The sequence below is a fragment of the Triticum aestivum genome, chromosome 5A, assembly GCF_018294505.1.
Source record: "Triticum aestivum cultivar Chinese Spring chromosome 5A, IWGSC CS RefSeq v2.1, whole genome shotgun sequence".
In the NCBI taxonomy this organism is placed as follows: Eukaryota; Viridiplantae; Streptophyta; class Magnoliopsida; order Poales; family Poaceae; genus Triticum; species Triticum aestivum.
Genome location: NC_057806.1, coordinates 541,000,813 through 541,018,449, shown reverse-complemented (window position 1 = coordinate 541,018,449; position 17,637 = coordinate 541,000,813). Strand labels below are relative to the sequence as shown.

General features: G+C 48.1%; 1 protein-coding gene and 3 pseudogenes across 1 annotated transcript; 2 read left to right on the top strand and 2 right to left on the bottom strand.

Moving 5' to 3' along the window:
- Nucleotides 1-82: 82 nt before the first annotated feature.
- Nucleotides 83-3,718, top strand: LOC123104622 (mediator of RNA polymerase II transcription subunit 4). Its single transcript, XM_044526502.1, has 2 exons — nucleotides 83-1,400; nucleotides 3,262-3,718. Exon 1 carries the CDS (start codon nucleotides 146-148, stop codon nucleotides 1,391-1,393), a length of 1,248 nt encoding a protein of 415 aa, XP_044382437.1. The 5' UTR covers nucleotides 83-145; the 3' UTR covers nucleotides 1,394-1,400; nucleotides 3,262-3,718.
- On the bottom strand, nucleotides 3,070-4,302 carry LOC123104624 (putative receptor-like protein kinase At3g47110; annotated as a pseudogene).
- A 4,232-nt stretch (nucleotides 4,303-8,534) lies between these two features.
- Nucleotides 8,535-9,981, bottom strand: LOC123107565 (UPF0481 protein At3g47200-like; annotated as a pseudogene).
- Nucleotides 9,982-10,878: 897 nt separating this feature from the next.
- LOC123109412 (uncharacterized) lies at nucleotides 10,879-11,049 on the top strand (annotated as a pseudogene).
- The last annotated feature ends 6,588 nt before the right edge of the window (nucleotides 11,050-17,637 follow it).

Here is a 17,637-nt window from a genome sequence, read left to right as displayed (position 1 = left end):
TCTCTCCCAAAAGAAGTCATCAAGCCCATATTCACGTCAGGCCCAGGATCCCACTAAGAGGACCTCGCGTGCCTAATAGCCCGGCTAGTCGACGAGCCTCTGCTCCTCGCGTTGGATTCCCCAGTCCGTCGCCCCCGCCGCCGCGATGATGCAGTCGCACATGCCGTCGCCGGCGAGGCTGGGGGTGACCGCCTCGTCGCCGTCGCTCCCGCCCAACCAGTCTCCCGCGAACCCCACCTCCTCGCCGCCGCAGGCCAACCCGCCGTCCGCGAGCGCGGCCCCGTCCGCGGCCGGAATCGCGGTCCCAACCCTAACCACCTCGCCGGCGCTGCTCCCGCTCCTGCCGCCGCTCCCGCGCGCGCAGTCGCTGCTCCACCTCATCTCCTCCCTCGCCTCCAACCTCTTCGAGCTCTCGCCCAACCGCGCCGCCTGGATCTCGTCGTACCGGGGCTCGCTCCCCAACTTCCTACCGTCGTCGTCGGCTTCCGCGGCGCCTACGCCGCTGCCGGCCCCGGTCTCCACCACCAAGGAGGCCATGTCGATGCTCACCTCCCTCCAGACGCAGCTCTTCGAGACCGTCGCCGAGCTGCAGGAGACCCTCGACCTGCAGGACGCGCGCGCCAAGCTCGCTCGCGAGGCGCGCGCCAAGGATGCTTCGCTGCTCGCCTTCGCGAAGAAGCTGCGCGAGGCCCACCACGTGCTCGACCGCCTCGTCGATGACTACGCCGACTACCGCCGTGATCCCAAGCGCCCGCGCGGCGCCGCCGCTGTTGACGAGCCCGAGCCGGTGTCGCAGGGCGACTTCGGCGCATCCCTGCACTCCAAGCTCAAGCTGGATGACATCTTGACCTATGCACATCGCATAAGCTACACGACCTTTGCACCGCCGGAGCATGGTGCTGGGCTGCCTCTGAGGGGTGCATTGCCGCCTGCGCCACAGGATAACGAGCTGCGGATGTCACAGCTGTATCAGTTTGCTGATTTGGATGTTGGGGTGCCCAAGAAACCCCTGGAAACGAAGGAGGGGGTCACAGCAGAGATGGAGTCCATGCCGCTATTCGAGCTACCGGAGGAAGAGCCTCCACGGCCATCTATGCTACCAATCACAGTGCCACCAGGTTGGCAGAAAGGTTTGCCTGCTCTGCTTCCTGTTATTCCAATGCCGCCACCTGGATGGAAGCCTGGGGACCCGATCGAGCTGGGTGGCATCATTCCTGCTGTCAAGCCTGAGGAACAACGACCCAGTGTACCGATTCCTGTTGGGGTGCAGCCAATGGTGCCAAGGGCCCAAGAGCCAATACAGGTCGCAGCTGTGAACCTTGACATTATCAGTTCTAGCAGCGATGAGTACAATAGCGACGTCGGGAGCTCAGATGAAGACGATGAGGACTAATGCTTTTGTAAGCTCGACCATTTCATCATTTGTGTGTTTCCATATCCAGTGTAGCTCATTTTAGTGTAAGCTTTGGCTAGTATTGTGTCATGTGCTTGTCTGTTTAAACTGCTGCAACACAAAATCTATCCGAATAATAGATTTGACTTAAATTTGTGCTAGTTTAGTACAGCAGTCACTAGATCACTTTCTGTGATAAATACAGCCAGTCTAAATGTTCAATTTTCTTGACCTCTGTTCAAAAACAAAAACTTCATTTGCTATTAGGTTTGACTTAAACTTGTTCCAATCTAGTCCACCAGTCACTGGACCACTTGCTGTGATAAATACAGCCAATCTTGACCGTGTTCAGTTTCCTTGACCTTTGTAGTTCAAGACGTTCAGTTTCCTTGACCTTTGTAGTTCAAGATGTTCAGTTTCCTTGACCTTTGCGACCACTATTAACCCAAAACCTGGCTTCTATTATGGATGATAAATGTCATGAATTTAATGTTTTAGTTCATCATTGTAGGTTTCAGTTGTAATTTACCTGCTAGTGTAGTCCAAGGCTAAGCTTTTTTTTTTTGAGTAAATCATTCCATGTTTATGGACATCTTCTCAAATCTTCCTGCCTACCTGTGCACTTTGGACTTTGGAGTGATTGCCTTCGTTAATGGCGTATCCCATATGCCTAATATCATCCTTTACATGATTCCTCTCTTCATCTCTGATTGCTGTAATATATAGCGACTTCCCATGGTTTATTATGCCGGTGTGCCCCATAGTAGGGTGGGCATTTGGTTAAACTGAAAGTTAGGTTCAGCTTATTTGGGATTTGGTTTTCTATAATCGGGGACTGAGATAACCACTGAAAATAGAAGGAAAAGTGGAAATATCGAAATACTAAGTGCAATCAAATGTAACCATGTAAAGCGCCACTGGATAATAAATTGGGGTGGTGGTAAAGTTTGCCTTCTGTTATAAACGTCAAACACTTCTAAAAATATATGCAAGATAATTTTCCTTTCAGCTGGCAAATGGGTTAAATTCATGTACCCATCAGCACTCAATATCTCTTGTGTTCTTGACATACAAAAACTATACGTGTGTGAAATCTTGAAGTAAAATGTACCAGTCATTTTTTTCTTTCCAGTAAAAAAAAATCTTGAAGTAAAATGGCTTATATTATGTTACGATTATTTGTATCTGGATACTAAAAATGTAGAGGCAGTTGGCCACCTGCACAAATGCTCACTATCTCTGTAGCAATATACAAAATTAAACCGGACAACTTCTAATTGAACGGACTTACATTGTACTGGATTACAAGTTTTGTGTGCACATCAGAAGTCTTGCTGTAACTATATACTCCCTCCGTCCCGAATTGCTTGTCTTAGATTTGTCTAGATACAGATGTATCTAGACACGTTTTTGTGTCTAGATACATCTGTATCTAGACAAATCTAAGACGAGTAATTTGGGACGGAGGTAATAGAATGGAAGATGGTAAGAATATTTGTATATTAACAAATATGATCATATGTAAACTTGATATGTTTTGTTTGTGCCAATACGCTGCTACACGCCATAGATTTATATCATATCCATAAAGCCGACTGCTTGAGCTTGGAGGTCTATGGTGCCTCAACTGAATAGAACCCTAAGGACCTCAACTGAATAGCACCTCAGCTGAACAGTACCTCCAATCCTTTAGTTACGTGACACTTGCATACTGGAAAGATGCATGAGAAACTTGTCTTTTATCTTCAGCAACTCTTTCAAAGCATCTCCAATTTGCATGCGGTCTATTGGAGTTTCTTTTGAACATGAAACTCCAATGTGCAGAATTGAAGTGATGCAAGCAATTGATATATCTCTTTTCCTGCCAGGGTTTGAGGTGTTTGCTTCTCCTCCATCTTTGTCCTCTGATAACAATTGGTGGTTCTGTCTGGAACTCGAAGTGCCATTTGGACATGCTTGTGAAGGCCTAGAGCTTCTCCAAACTCGCCGTCTGTTGGTCTTTTGCCAGTAAACATCTCCAGCAACAGTACCCCATAGCTGTACACATCACCTAGGATTGAAACTTTGTTGCCCAAACCGTACTCTGCAAACATCATAATAAAAGAATTAGAAGCACTGAACATGCTTACGCATTTAAGCTGAAGACAGCTGTTAGAACGTATTTATGTATACCTAGAGCAGCATAGCCAATTGTTCCTCTCATTGTAGCCCAGCCACTTGATTTCTCTAAACAGCCGCTTGGGTGTTTAGGCAGGGCTCTTGCAAGCCCAAGATCACGAACATGAGTAACCATGTCACTATCAAGGAGAATGTTGCTTGGCTTGAGATCACAGTGAATAATTGGCAATGGCATGTGTTGGTGAAGATAATCAAGTGCAGATGCCACATCAATGGCGATGCTGAGCCTTACGATGATTATCTAGCACCTTATCTTGATCATTTTCCTCAGCAGGCTCATGTATCCATTGGTCCGAATTTCCATTCGGTAGAAATTCAACAAAAGAGCTTTGAAATCCATACTTGACCAGACTGTCAAGATCTTCACAAGGTCTCGATGCCGAACACGACTTAGGGTCTTGCATTCTGCAAGAAAACTTTGAGATGCACAACGCTGTTGCAGATTGAACACTTCGACAGCTACAATGACCTGCTGGTCGTGGATCACCAGTCTTCCCTTGTAGAATGATGAGTCTGTGTTAGCTTGGTGTGGCTTGCTCCTCCTGCTATACCAGCAAGCAAACATTGCTACAATGAGGACGATAAGCAATATGACTCCACTGCTTTTGAAGATTGTCATGATAAGCTTCAAAGGCCGTTTCTTGGAGGCATTGGTGGAACACGGAGGCAACTTCATTCCAGGGATGCCCCCGCACAGTCCTTCATTTCCCTGAATTGCGGTTGAGTTTGCATCAAGAAATATCCCCTCTTTTGGGGCTATAAAGTTATACTACCAAGGCCTGTTATACTCCCAAGAAACTCAGGAATTTCTCCTGACAGGTTGTTATCTGGAAGATCCAAGTATTTCAAGGCGAGTTAAATGCACTGGAGGTCCTAAAAGTTTTGTTGTTTTGTCACTTTAGTCCTAATTCTTCCAAAATGCATCTTTAGGTCCTAATTCTTTAGTAAGTGGTTCATACGAGGTCTTTTTTCACAAGCGCTTGCTGATTTGCCCATGTGGCGCGTTAACCGATGCCACGCCGACTGAGGTCCCAACCGCCAGGCGAGAAAAATACACTAGAGTTCCTAAAAGTTTCTTGGCAGTGTCATTTTAGTCCTACTTCTTTCAAAATGCACGTTTAGATCCTAATTCTATAGTAAGTGGTTCACCCGAGGTCCTGTTTTGCTCAATCGTTCGCTGACCTGCTTGCGTGACGTATTGACCCATGCCACGTCAACTTATAGGCCGCTGCAGTTGCTCTTTTTTTGACAAAAAGACCCTTGTAATCCTCCCCCTCTTGACATTTCCCGGTCCCTGCCGAATCTCTCTCTCTCTCGTGCCCACAACGTTGCCATGGCCAGGGCAACAGGGAAGCGGGTGATGAAGAGGAGCGTTGGAGCATCCTCAGCGGGCCAACGCGCAACCAAGCATGTCAGCGAATGATCGTGCAAAAAAGGATCTCTTGTGAACCAATTACTATAAAATTAGGACCTAAACGTGCATTTTGAAAGAAGTAGGACTAAAGTTACACTGCCCAGAAACTTTTAGGACCTCCAATGTATTTTTCTTGCCAAGCGGCTGGGCCCTCTGTCGACGTGGCATGGGTCAATGTGCCACGCAGGCAGGTCAGCAAGCGCTCGTGAAAAAAGGACCTCGGATGAACCACTTACTAAACAATTAGGACCGAAAGGTGCATTTTCGAAGAATTAGGACTAAAGTGACACTCAGGTGAAACTTTTAGAACCTCCAGTGCATTTAACTCTTTCAAGGCCTTTCAGCTGCCCCATGGATGCCTGTATTCCACCTTGCAGGAAGTTTCCCTGCATCTTTAAGAATTGCAGGCTTTGGGAATCACCAATAGATGCAGGAATCTCACCAGAAAATTGACTATCAGATAAATCAATGTCTGTGATGTGCTTCAAGCTACCGATCTCCAATGGCAACGATCCACTAAACAAGTTGTCTCGGAAGTACATTAAGTTAGAGCAACCCCAGCATGGCGACCCAAACGAGACGCATGGTGTTTGGGGGCCGCGTCCGGCCCGTATTTTGCTGGTCGGCGTGCCCAACACGCCGACGATTTTTTCGTCTGCTTGGTCGGTATGGCCATATTTTTGGCACAATTTTTTCATACATATCAAATGTTGCCCAAAGTTTAAATCACACCAAATTAAAAATCTTGTCGTTTTTACAACCAAATAAAAATCTCATAGTTTACAAACCAAATAAAATTTAAATGAGAAAATTACATTTGAGACCCTAGTTGTGTCACACCCGTTTGATTTTCCCCTAAATTCAAAAAACCCTCGTTTTTGTTCAAGCTCGTTTGCTTCACTTATGCTTTTGCCCTTTGACCTTTTGACCGTTACTTTAAATTTTTAAAACAAATTGATACTAACTCAGAAAAATGCAAATAAGGTGTCAAAATATTTGGACAAACAACACCTATATGCGCATGTCATTTGCATTCATGACAAAAGTGTTGGAACGTCCTCATCTCAGTTTGAGCTCATATGATCTCAGCATGAACAGTAAAATCCAAAAAAATAGATAAAGTTTCAAAACATTCCGAATTACTCCTTCCATCCGAAAAAGCTTGTCCCTCAAATTGATGTATCTAGCACTTGGTAAGGGCTAGATACATCCCTCAAATTGATGTATCTAGCACTTAATGTATCTAGCACTTGGTAAGTGCTAGATACATCAATTTGAGGGACAAGCTTTTCCGGACGGAGGGAGTATGTTTTTCGCAAACAATGACTAATGGTTTGAGCTCATATAAAGTTTCATCAGGGAATGACATTCATGGAAGTCTTCGCAAAAAAAAAAATCAACACTCCAAAATGCTTTTGTTTTGGAGCATCAATTTTGCTTTTTTGCCGCGACTTCTACGAATGTCATTCCCTGATGAAACTTTCTGATCACTAAAAACATTTGCATTTTCTCCACCAAAAAGACCAGATTTTTCTTTTGATTTTTACTGTTCATGTTGACATCATATGAGCTCAAACTGAGATGGGTACTTCCCAACACTTTTGTCATGAATGTAAATGAAATGCACATGCAGGTGATGTTTTTCCGAACATTTTGATATCTTATTTGCATTCTTCTATGTTAGTATCAATTCGTTATGAAGGTTTCAAAGTGACGATCAAACAGTCAAAGGGCAAAACTATAAGAGGAACAAACGAGCTTGAACAAAAACGAGGGTTTTTGAATTTAAGGGCAAATCAAACGGGTGTAACACAACTAGGAGCTCGAATGTAATTGTCCCAATTTTAAGTGTCACAAATACATTGAAAAGAAAAAGAGTCGATACATCTATTGGTTGCCAAGGTGAGCCCACATATGCTCAACCAAATCATCTTGAAATTGAATGTGAGTTGCTCAATCACACATTTCATGATGAAATTGGATGAACTGTGCAAAAGTTGCCGCTCCTTCATGCTCAGGCACATTTTTACCCTGAATTTTGAAACCCCTGGTCTAAGGTTACGCTCATTCTCTACGGTCATGTTGTGCATGATCACACAAGCAGTCATCACCTACAATTTTTTAGTGCTTCAACTTCTAGCAGGGTACCGAATGATGCCACATCGAGATTAAAACACACCAAAAGCATGATCCACATCATTCCTAGCACTCTCATGTTCTTGAGCAGATCTCTGCCTCTCTCCTACTGGATTGGGTATTGTCTTCACAAGAGTTGTCCACTGGGGATAAATGCCATCAGTTAGGTAGTACCCCTTGTTGATGTGGTGGCGATTGATCTCAAAGTTAACCTCCGAGCAGTTGCCTTCTGCAAGCCTTCCGAACACCGGAGAACGCCGAAGCACGTTGATGTCATTCTGAGAGCTAGTCATGACAAAAGGCTGCGGGGTGCATGGTGGTGTGGATCGGGCGGCCATGGACGACAACTTCGGCGATGAGGGCACAACGGGTGCGTGCCAACGCAGATTTGTCGTGGTGAGGATGCCCCCGATGGAACTAGCTCATGGCTCGGTGTCCTGGGATGGCAAAGAAGGGCACCTCTTGCTGTTGGTGTAGCAGATCTAGTCTCCGGTGAGCGCGATGGTGCGCGTCGACGCAACTGATGTATGGATGTGGGTCGGCATCATGGTGGTTCTTAGCCTCGGGTAGCGCTCCTTTGTTCCTTGTCGACATGGTGCTCGGTAGGGCATGGTGATTCACGTTGTGTTTGATGGCCTGCGTTCCGACTGTCGTTGACGGATCTGGCGCCTCGAGCTGGAGTTTGGCCGTCGGTGGTCTCTGTGAGGTGCGGTTGGCTGCGGCGGATCTCGGTTCTTTTTCGTCGATGGGTAGTTTCATGGTGGTGGTGGTTAGCGGGATTGCCGACGCCGACATCAGTTGATGTGCGGCGTGGGAGCTTGGGTGAAGACCATGTCTCGGCTTTGTGACATGACCAGCTATGGCGGCGGTTGCGGCCATCGTTGACTGCATTGCTGTTGTGCCCCTCCTGCACAGATCCAGCCATCACGACAGCTCCAGGGGAAACCCTTAATCTCGTGTGATCGGACGATGGCGGTGTCTTGGTGTCGTATTCCCTCTTGGGGGTTCGTCTTTAGTGATGGGCATCGACAAGCGGGACCACTGGACGGCTGCGATATTGGCATCAAGGCTTCTATGTCAACGATGATGGGGGAGCGATGGTTGAGGTAGTCGGCGCTTCTCCGATGTGTCTACGGGATGTGTATCGCTTAGTGATGTTGATGGTTTTCGCTTGGTTTTCAACTAATTAACTTGGCAATTTTCTGCTGCTAAATTAATGGATGAGGCAAGTTCGTTTCGAAAGAAAAACATTTTTTTCTTAGTGGCCACTAAAAGTTTCAACTTGAACATGATTGATTATGTTATTGGAGTATGTCACAGGTTATTTACAGAGACAGTTGCATGAGTATCTTGGCTAGCTACCAGGTCCATATTGAGTTTCCGAACTCCGAAGAAATACAGTAACTTATTTGATCAGGTGCAGGAATGGCGGTAGCGGCAAATCACGTAGCCAGCAGAGATGACCGAGACGAAGAGCAGGATGGCCGCCACGAGGAGGTTGATGATGGAGCACGGGGTCCGGAGGTGGTCGCGCTTGAGCACGGCCATGTACCGGTTCCAGCGAGAGTCGCAGAAATCGTTGGTGTCCTTGAACAGCCGCGCGTAGCGGTGCGTCCTGGGGTCGAAGAGCGCGCTGCCGCCGAGCTGGTTGAAGAAGGCCGCCGCCTCTTCCTCGTTGGAGAGCATGTTGTCCAGGATGCCGTGGCGCTGGAGCACGGCGACGTCGGCGCCCGTGTTCACCAGCGCGTTCATCAGCACGAGGTACCCCGTCATGGTCCCCTCGTTCCAGCAGTCCTTGGTCTGCTCCAGCGCGAACAGGTTGGCCAGGAGGATCCTGGTGCCGCCGTTGATGACCAGGCGCGGGATCTCCATGGTGCCGCCGCGGAAGGTCACGTCGAACTGGCTCGCCGGCGAGGGCTTCTCCTTGAACCTGACGCCGAACTCCTGGAGCACGGTCACGCACGGCATTGCCAGCGGCGTCCTGGCCTGGTTAGCCCGCGTGCGCCTGAACGAGCCGAGGCTCACGGGGATGCGGTGCAGGCTGGCGCCCAGCCCCGTGAGCCGGCGGATCCTGCGCCGCTCCGGGCTCATGACGATCCTCTGGTACTGGAGGTGGAGCAGGTGGTAGACCTCGGCGAACTGGCCCGCCAGCTCCGGCGCCGGCGGCGGGAGCGGGACCATGCCCAGAGGCTCGCGCAGGCTGAAGAAGCTGGATATTAGGTGAAGGAGCCCCTGGTCCGCATCGTCCACCGCGTTGCCATTCCCCATGACGAGATTGAAGAGCTTGGCGAGGACGAAGTAGGGCATCTGGTTCTCCACGAGGAGCAGGTCGTAGTAGACGTAGGTGGAGGTGCCCTGCATGCACCGGGCGTCGCTCTCGCTCCACTGGAGCAGGAACTGGAGCACGAAGCAGCCGTCGAGCACCAGCATCCCCACGAAGTCGTCGCTCCCGCCGCCGGCGGCCTGGTCGAGGGACTCCCCGTAGCAGCGGCGCGCCCGCTGCTCCATCCTGCGCGCCGCCTTGAGGCAGTCGGCGAGGAGGCCGGCCCTGCCGTCCGGGTCCCCCCGGAGGAGGAAGTCCCGGAGCATGGGCCACTAGCGGGCCTGCATGGCGCGGGTGCTGGCGCTGGACATGTGGTAGGGCCCCACCGAGACCATGACCGGCTCGTAGAGGCCCCTGTTCATCTCCCGGACGTGGTGCGGCAGGCGGACGATGGTGAAGGCGTCCCTGTCGTCGCCGCCGCCCGCCGGGACCTGGTTGCTCATGCCGTCCTCCATGCGCCGGAGCAGCATGTCGTAGTGCATCCTCCTCGCTCTCGCTCTCAATTCTGTGTGGTTAAGGTGATGATGTATGTACAGTAATACGCGTTGATCTGTATATACGTACGACAAGCGCTGTGTACGTGTATGTGTTTGCGGTTCGCATTTGTGCACTTAATTTTGTATTGCCATTTTCATTTCTTTTCTTTGTGCGGCTTACACCATTTGTAAAATTGTAGACTAAATTACTTACTGTTTCGGTTAGTGTTCTTCCTCCCTGCGAGCTCTTTGCTCGACTTTGTCGTCGTCTCCGCTTCCACTTTCTCCGCGGCTTCGCCTCGCAGCCGCAACTGTTCTACCCCTTTGCTGTGTCACGCCCAAAACTTAGGATGCAAGTCGAATCTCTAATCTAGTTTGTACCGACAATTAATTAACCTTGACGGCGAATCTGGATTACTAAACTGGGGAGTACAATGCAGGAACGGCGGTTGAAGGACGCTAGCAGTTACGTCGTAGACTTTCTTGGGCTAACATCCATATGTTATGACACGGAGGTGAGGTGGCAGAAACTCTGGCGATACGTTGCCAAAGCCGTGGATGCCAGCTCGTTTATAATGCTGGCCGGGCGTTGTTTAATCTAGTGCAGAGTAAGAGCTGACAGAAGAACACGAGTACTGAAACAGTAATTTATCAGATACTCCTTCCTATTAATTAAATGTAGAAAAAAAGAAATTTCAGGGGACAAAAAATGAAAAGCTGATGCAACGAAAAAGAGAGGAAAAGGCCATACGAGCAGATATTTCGCAGATGGGCCAGGATCTGTCTACTCTCCAGCCCAACCTCACGGGCCAGCACCCACGAGGGACGAGGCCCCTCCCAATCTCCTACCGAGGAGGTGCGCTGCGCTGCGGCGCTGTGTGCCAAATACATTAGTCCCACCTCGCTAGTTTAGACGGAGCGGAACCAGCTTATAAGGCGAGGCGCAGCGTTTTGTTGCACGACCTTACTTGAACAGGATCTGTTTAGGCTCGTACCGCTGCATCCTTTACCAACAAGGAGGCAAGCACTTCAGTCTGATTGATGCAATCTGACCACTGGGCCAGAGCGTGATTAACGGCCTGGATTGATTTGACGGCTGTAGAGGATCGTTCCTGCCTGGATACAGGTATCGCTGAAGTATCTCGATTTTTGATTTAAAAAGAAAATAGAAGCCCACAAGCCTAACCTAACATCAGCTCTCTCCTCTCTGTTCGACCACGAAGGATTGGATCTGGCGACAGCAGGCAGTCCGCCGGCAGTAGCTCGTTGCCGCCGCCGCCTTGAATCGCCTCTCCACCCTGCCGGCTCGCCTTGCCGCCGCGTGGAGTGACTTGAGTCTTCTCGCCGCCGCGGCCTGCAGTAGCTCGTTGCTGCCGCCGCCTTGAATCGCCTCTCCACCCTGCCGGCTCGCCTTGCCGCCGCGTGGAGTGACTTGAGTCTTCTCTGTCGCCGCCGCACGTCGCCAGCAACAACAAGGTATGATTGCGTCGTGTCCGTGCTTGGCTGCTTGTCGTGTCCTGTATCCTATGCGCTTGGCTGCAACCAATGGGCTAGTATTTTGATCTCATCTCACACATTGTATTATGTTTTGCCTTTATTACATGTCATTTTATTAATTATTTATATATATTTGCCGTATCGCCGTATTGATGTTTCTAGAAATTGCCGTATCCCGTATCGCCGTACTCGTATTGCCGTATCGGTGCTTCATAGACTAAAACGTCAGCTGCACTTTTGTTTCTGAAATTTTCTAACTAACTCCATTCATTTCATGCACAGGACCTCTCCATCTAAAACATCTGCCGAAGGCTTTTGTTTCAGACATTCTTTAACCAGATAAACCATTTTGTAATCATACATCTGAAAGTATCTACGTTTCAGTTCAGAATATATCAGTGGCAATGGAGCGAAACAAAGAACATCTGCCAGAGGCTTTTGTTTCAGACATTCTTTAACCAGACAAACCATTTTGTAATCATGCATCTGAAATTATACGTTTCGTTCAGAATATATCAGTGGCAATGGAGCGAAAAAAATGCTTCACTAGTATTAGAGGTAAGAGTGTGTAACCCCATAAAACTAGAACACATCTATAAACCCACCTATTCTATCTGCTTTGTTATGCCAAGTTTCGAGAGAAAAAACTTGGCGAGATCAAAGCTGCCAGCCCATAATCATCCACCCGCGAGCCTGGATCCGGCGGCTGCGGTGGGGTTGTTGTGTTGGTCTATTGTCTTCCCTGTTCCTACTGATCACCTTCTCAAATCTCCTCTCTAAATTGTGTTGTTTTAGTAGAATCGTAGATTACTCCACCTGCTGTCGTAAATTGCAATCGGCCTTGATTGTTCAGTTTCCTTGAGACCTTGACCTTTGTAGTTCAAGACGTGCTGTATTATTCCAAAACCTGGCTTCTGTCTTGTGTAGATGGTGATAACAATCTAATGTCTGACGCACTTCATTCTAGGCTTCAGTTGCAATTGCCTGCTTGCGCAGCGTAGCCTTGGGCTGGGTTTTTTGCGCAATTTTTCAATTCAGCTTGTCTACTTGTGCAATATGGAGCTGATCTGCCTTCCTCCTTGCGGCCACCAGCCAGGTGTTTGTTTTTCTTCTTAACCTTCATCGCAGCCTTCTCTGTAGCGCGTTCCTGAATGCATCACAACTCTTTATCTCTTCTCTAGGGTTCACGAGGACCAAGACCTTTTCTTCCAAGGGACTGCATAAAGAAATGCTTATCATTTTTGCTCAAGATGGCAACAGAAAAAAAATACATTGTTGTATAAAAAATGTTCAGAGCTACATAATGAAGATAAACATAGATGCTACCAAAATAATTCAAGCTGCCACAATCTTCATGCAAGCACAAATGATGATGGCGAATTCAACTAAGTACAGTGACTGAAGCATAAAAAAGAAGTTAATCTCCACCCACAGCTCAAACTCTATAAGGCATCATTTCAGACCCTCCGTTCCAGTTTACAAGGCATGCACACATTTCGAGATTTAGTTTCGACTGTCAATAAACATACAGCCCGGAGTCGTCGCCTTCATTTCAGAATAAGACACTCCAACTTGCGGAACGCAGTAGTACAACCCCAGAATAAGAAACTCCAACCACAATGGCATATGTGGTTAGTAGGCCAAACTTGATAAAAGAACAGAATAAGAAACTGCAACTTGGGGGCCCTAGGCCTACCATAATTGTTTAGCTCCTCTACATCGATCAACAATCTGCATCTGCCATAGCTAGCAGCACTACCTCTATCCATTCCAATCCATCCATCACAGCTAACTAATGGAGGTGATGGTGCTGAGCGTCCGCAATTCCGTGGTGAATGGAGCGCTGAACTATGCCCGCTCTGCCCTGGCGGAGCAGGTGGCGCTGCAGCTCGGGGTCCAGCGTGACCAGACCTTCTTCATCAAGGACGAGCTCGAGATGATGCAAGCTTTCCTGATGGCCGTTGACGATTACCGGGAGCGCAACAGCAGGGCGGTCAAGGTATGGGTCAAGCAGGTCCGGGACGTGGCCTACGAAGTCGAGGACTGCCTCCAGGACTTGGCGGTCTGTCTGGAAAAGCTGTCCAGGTGGTGGCGTGGCGCAGGCACATTGATGGCCCATCGCTGTGTGGCCATGCGGATGAAGGAGCTCAGGGCTAAGGTGGAGGACGTCAGCCAGGGGAACGTGCGCTAGAACCTCATCAACAGCTCAGCTGGTGTCTCTAAGCACACCACCGGCACCTCCAATGGCAGTAGCAGCGCCGATGCCTTGCTGTTTGGCATCAATGAAGGGAGGAGTATATGACCAGGCAGCAGGACAAGGCAAGTGTGGATCTCGCCCAACTGATCAACACGAGGGGCGATGATCTCAGAGTGATCTCGGTGTGGGGAGCAGGTGGTGGCCTCGGGCAAACGTCCACCATCCGGTCGGCCTACGAAAACCCAATGTAAAGGTGAACTTTCCATGCCGGGCACCTCAGAATTAGTTGACCATCACCTTGAGTGCATCGGGAAGCTTCTTCACATGAGATACCTCTCTCTAAGAGGATGTGATGGCATTTATCACCTGCCTGATTCGTTGGGTAACCTGAGGCAACTCGAAACTATAGACATCTCGAGTACACGCATAATAAGGCTGCCATGGACCATCGTCAAGCTTAGTAAGCTACGGAACATTTGTGCTGGGGCCATAGAAGATAACGATGATGACAGACTTGAAATCAAGACATGTCAAGAAGATCTACCCGAGGTAATGATAAACAGGCTGTGTAACATTACTTGCTCTTCAATTTCATTTTGTGTGGCATGCTGTGCACCTCAGCTTCTGGAGAAGAAGATGGGTATGGATGTCGACGTGAACAGGCGTGACGTATGCACCATGTGCTGCTGCAACATATTACCTCTATTGGCCACGCGGCAAAGTACACGTGGTGTTGCAGTGCCAAGAAGAATTCGCAGACTGAAAGCCCTGAAAACATTGGGTATTGTCAACATCACACGGGCAAAAGCCGTTCTGCAAGACATAGAAGAGCTTACCCGGCTGCGCAAGCTAGGAGTGATTGGCGTCAACAAGAGAAGCAGTCAAGATTTGCTTTCGGCAATTGCAGGTCTCAGCTGCTTGGAATCGTTGTTAGTGCAGTCACTGGGATATCCTGGTTTATCTAGCTGCTTAGATGGCATATCCTCACCTCCAGCAAATCTTCAGAGCCTCAAGCTGTTAGTACAGTCACTGGGAATCCTGGTTTATCTAGCTGCTTAGATGGCATCTCCTCACCTCCAGCAAATCTTCAAAGCCTCAAGCTGTACGGCAACATTGTAAAATTGCCCGAATGGATCCAGGGGCTCACAAATCTCGTCAAGTAGAGGCTACAGGGCTCAAGGATTGTGGAGCATGATGCTGCCACACAACTCCTTGCGAAGATACCGAATCTGTCTACTCTGCGCCTGTGGAGGGAGTTGTTCGTGGGCAAGGAGGTTCGTTTCAACTTCTGTCAAGGTGCATTCCCGAGCCTGGTTGTACTGGAGCTGGATCGCATAGCTGGTCTGAAATCGGTGAAGTTTGAAGAAGCCACCCCGAAGCTCGAGCTGCTGCAGTTTCGTGACTGGACTTCTCAAGCCAGCACTGGGTTGTTTACTGGGCTGCCATCACTCCCAAGCCTTAAGGAGTTCATGCTCATGGAGTTCCACAACGGCTACAAGGATAGTTTTGTGGAAGAGCTGAGGGGTGAGCTGGCAAAGAATCAAAACCAACCGGCTTTGAAGAGGCACTGAGCAGACCTCTATATTTATCGATTTGAAGCTTCCATTTTATTTTCAACCGATTCATTGTGTTTCTTATGGAATTGTTTCTTGTGTTTCTTTGTAATGTATGTGTCTGTTACACATCTGTCAGTTTCAGTAACCGTGCTATGAAGAATAAGTTGCGTACTAAGGCATTGTAACACAGAACTAGAAATCATCCGGATTGTGTTTTGATTGTTTCTCTTTTATTTATTTTTAACTCTGAAAACCCATCGTCAAAATCCTGGATAGGCCATGGATGTGGCATGCACCATGCTCTTCTCTGATCATGTATATGCCACTAAATGAGTAATTTAGGCAGGTGTGAGTCAGTGGCGGAGCTTGATCAGGATTTTTGGAGGGGCCATCTAATGCAAAGATTAGGAAAAGGTACATCGTTAATGACTAAATGCATGTTATTGATATGGCAGAACTAAATTAGCTTTGGGTGGGGGGGGGGGATGGCCCAGGTTGGCCCCTCTGCCACTGTGTGAGTAGACCACAAAAATGTCGAGAGAAATTAACTTTTGTTTTATGGGATGACAAATAGTGCATGTGCTCTGTCATAGTTTATGCATGTTCTTTCGCTTAATGCAGCAATAGAGGCTGTGTATACAGTTAACAACTAAATCTACCTTGTTTAAGCCCAGGTATCAACTATATTTTTCTATAGACTTGGTCGAAATTAAAGAAGTTTGACTTAAACAAATCTAGAACTTCAATAATTTTGAAATGGAGTACTAAAATAGACCGTTCACAGGCAGTTCTAATTTCTAGAATCATGGTATGCTATTCAGTCAAACAAAAAATCATGGTATGCTAACTTCTAATAACTGTTCATTGGCTGTAAAATACAGTATACAAGTCCAATGGCAGTACAGGCATGTCCTCCGTTCTGAAATAGATAACTCAACTTTGTACAAAGTTAGTACAAAGTTGACTCATCTATTTTGGAACGGAGGGAGTACACATCTGAAGGTGCAAATAGCAAGACCCAAGACTCCAAAAAGTAAAATCCCCATAAAAGTGAAGCCACCAAAAATGTTACAAGGCCCTAAACAGAGACCCCAGTTCAAGATTTGGTGCGTTTTGGTAACATCTAACATCACAAAAGCTAGCTTGATGATAGCGCTAATGCTACAAAAGCTAGCAAATATCTAATACTCTACGTAGTACACATATTACTTTGGGAGGAATCGACTAATAATGCCATATTACACAACACACAAAAGATAAGAGATTGAAACTTCTACTGCAGATTCACATTGCTCGGAACCAAAATGCAACAGGACCTTACCGGGATGTCGAAGTTTTCAGCCTTGCCGAACCCTGGAGGCGGCGTCCGCGGAAACGCGGTCAATGGTGGCGGTGATCTCCGCGGGTCGAGGACGCCGGAGGAGACGGCGGTGCTCCGGTGGAGGAGGCAGCGCCCTGAACCGGATTCCAACGGCAATCGGTCGAGAAAGGGGGAAGCTTCTTACTCCACTTTACTCTTTTGCAGCTCCCAGCGGCCGCGCTCTGCAGGAATTTGGGGCCCTGGCGCGCGGCTGGGCCGAGGAGAAGGAACGAGGGGGCTGTGCCGGAGCGAGCGGAGGCGGCGCCGCGAGAGGGGGGTAGCCGTTTGGCCTGGCCCTGGTTGGAAGGAATTCTTTTTCTACCTCTTCTACATTGACAGTGGAGTCATTTTTTCTTCTTCAGGAAATAACTCCTGTCTCTCTTGTGCTTCATGGCTGACAAAAAAAGGTTGCACTACATGAACAAAAAAAATGAACTCTATCAGATAGCATCACTCCTGAACGAAAAAAATCGTTTCTATAAGTCTCATTGAAGTGAGATTTAAGTCCCAAACGATTTCGAAAAGTGCAACTTTTCATGAGAGTCCAACTATTAGAAAATCCTTGTGGATTAAGACATAGCCAAACAGGATAAATATAGCTTTGTAAGTTGATGAGAATTATCAAAATAAGAATTTCGTTCTTGCAACCTTCTATGGCGATTTACATACAACACTGTCATTTATGTGGTGGAAGAACTTGCATCTTTTGGGGGATAAAACTAGCCTACTCGTCGTCGAAGATGTAGACGACTCCATGTCCGCGAAGATTGCGTCCACCTCTGCCATCGATCATAGGTGTAGCGACGATTAGTCTCCACCTCTGTCTCCAAGCGGATGGAGTCTAGAATGGCATGCTGCTCCATCACCTCCTTCGCTTGGGTGAACTCAAACGCGTCCAGCGTGTGTGCCATGACGAATCTGTCTTGGGCAACCGGAAGCGTCGGCTCTACCTGAATTTTATTACTGCCAGCTCAGCGCGTCCAATCAGCACGGGAATAGCCAAAACCGCTTAAATCAAGTGGAAGACCACCGTAGGGGGGTAATTGATCTGGTTTCAATGATTTTAGGCGGTGATTGGACTGGTACTAGACTTGAGCGGGAAATCGG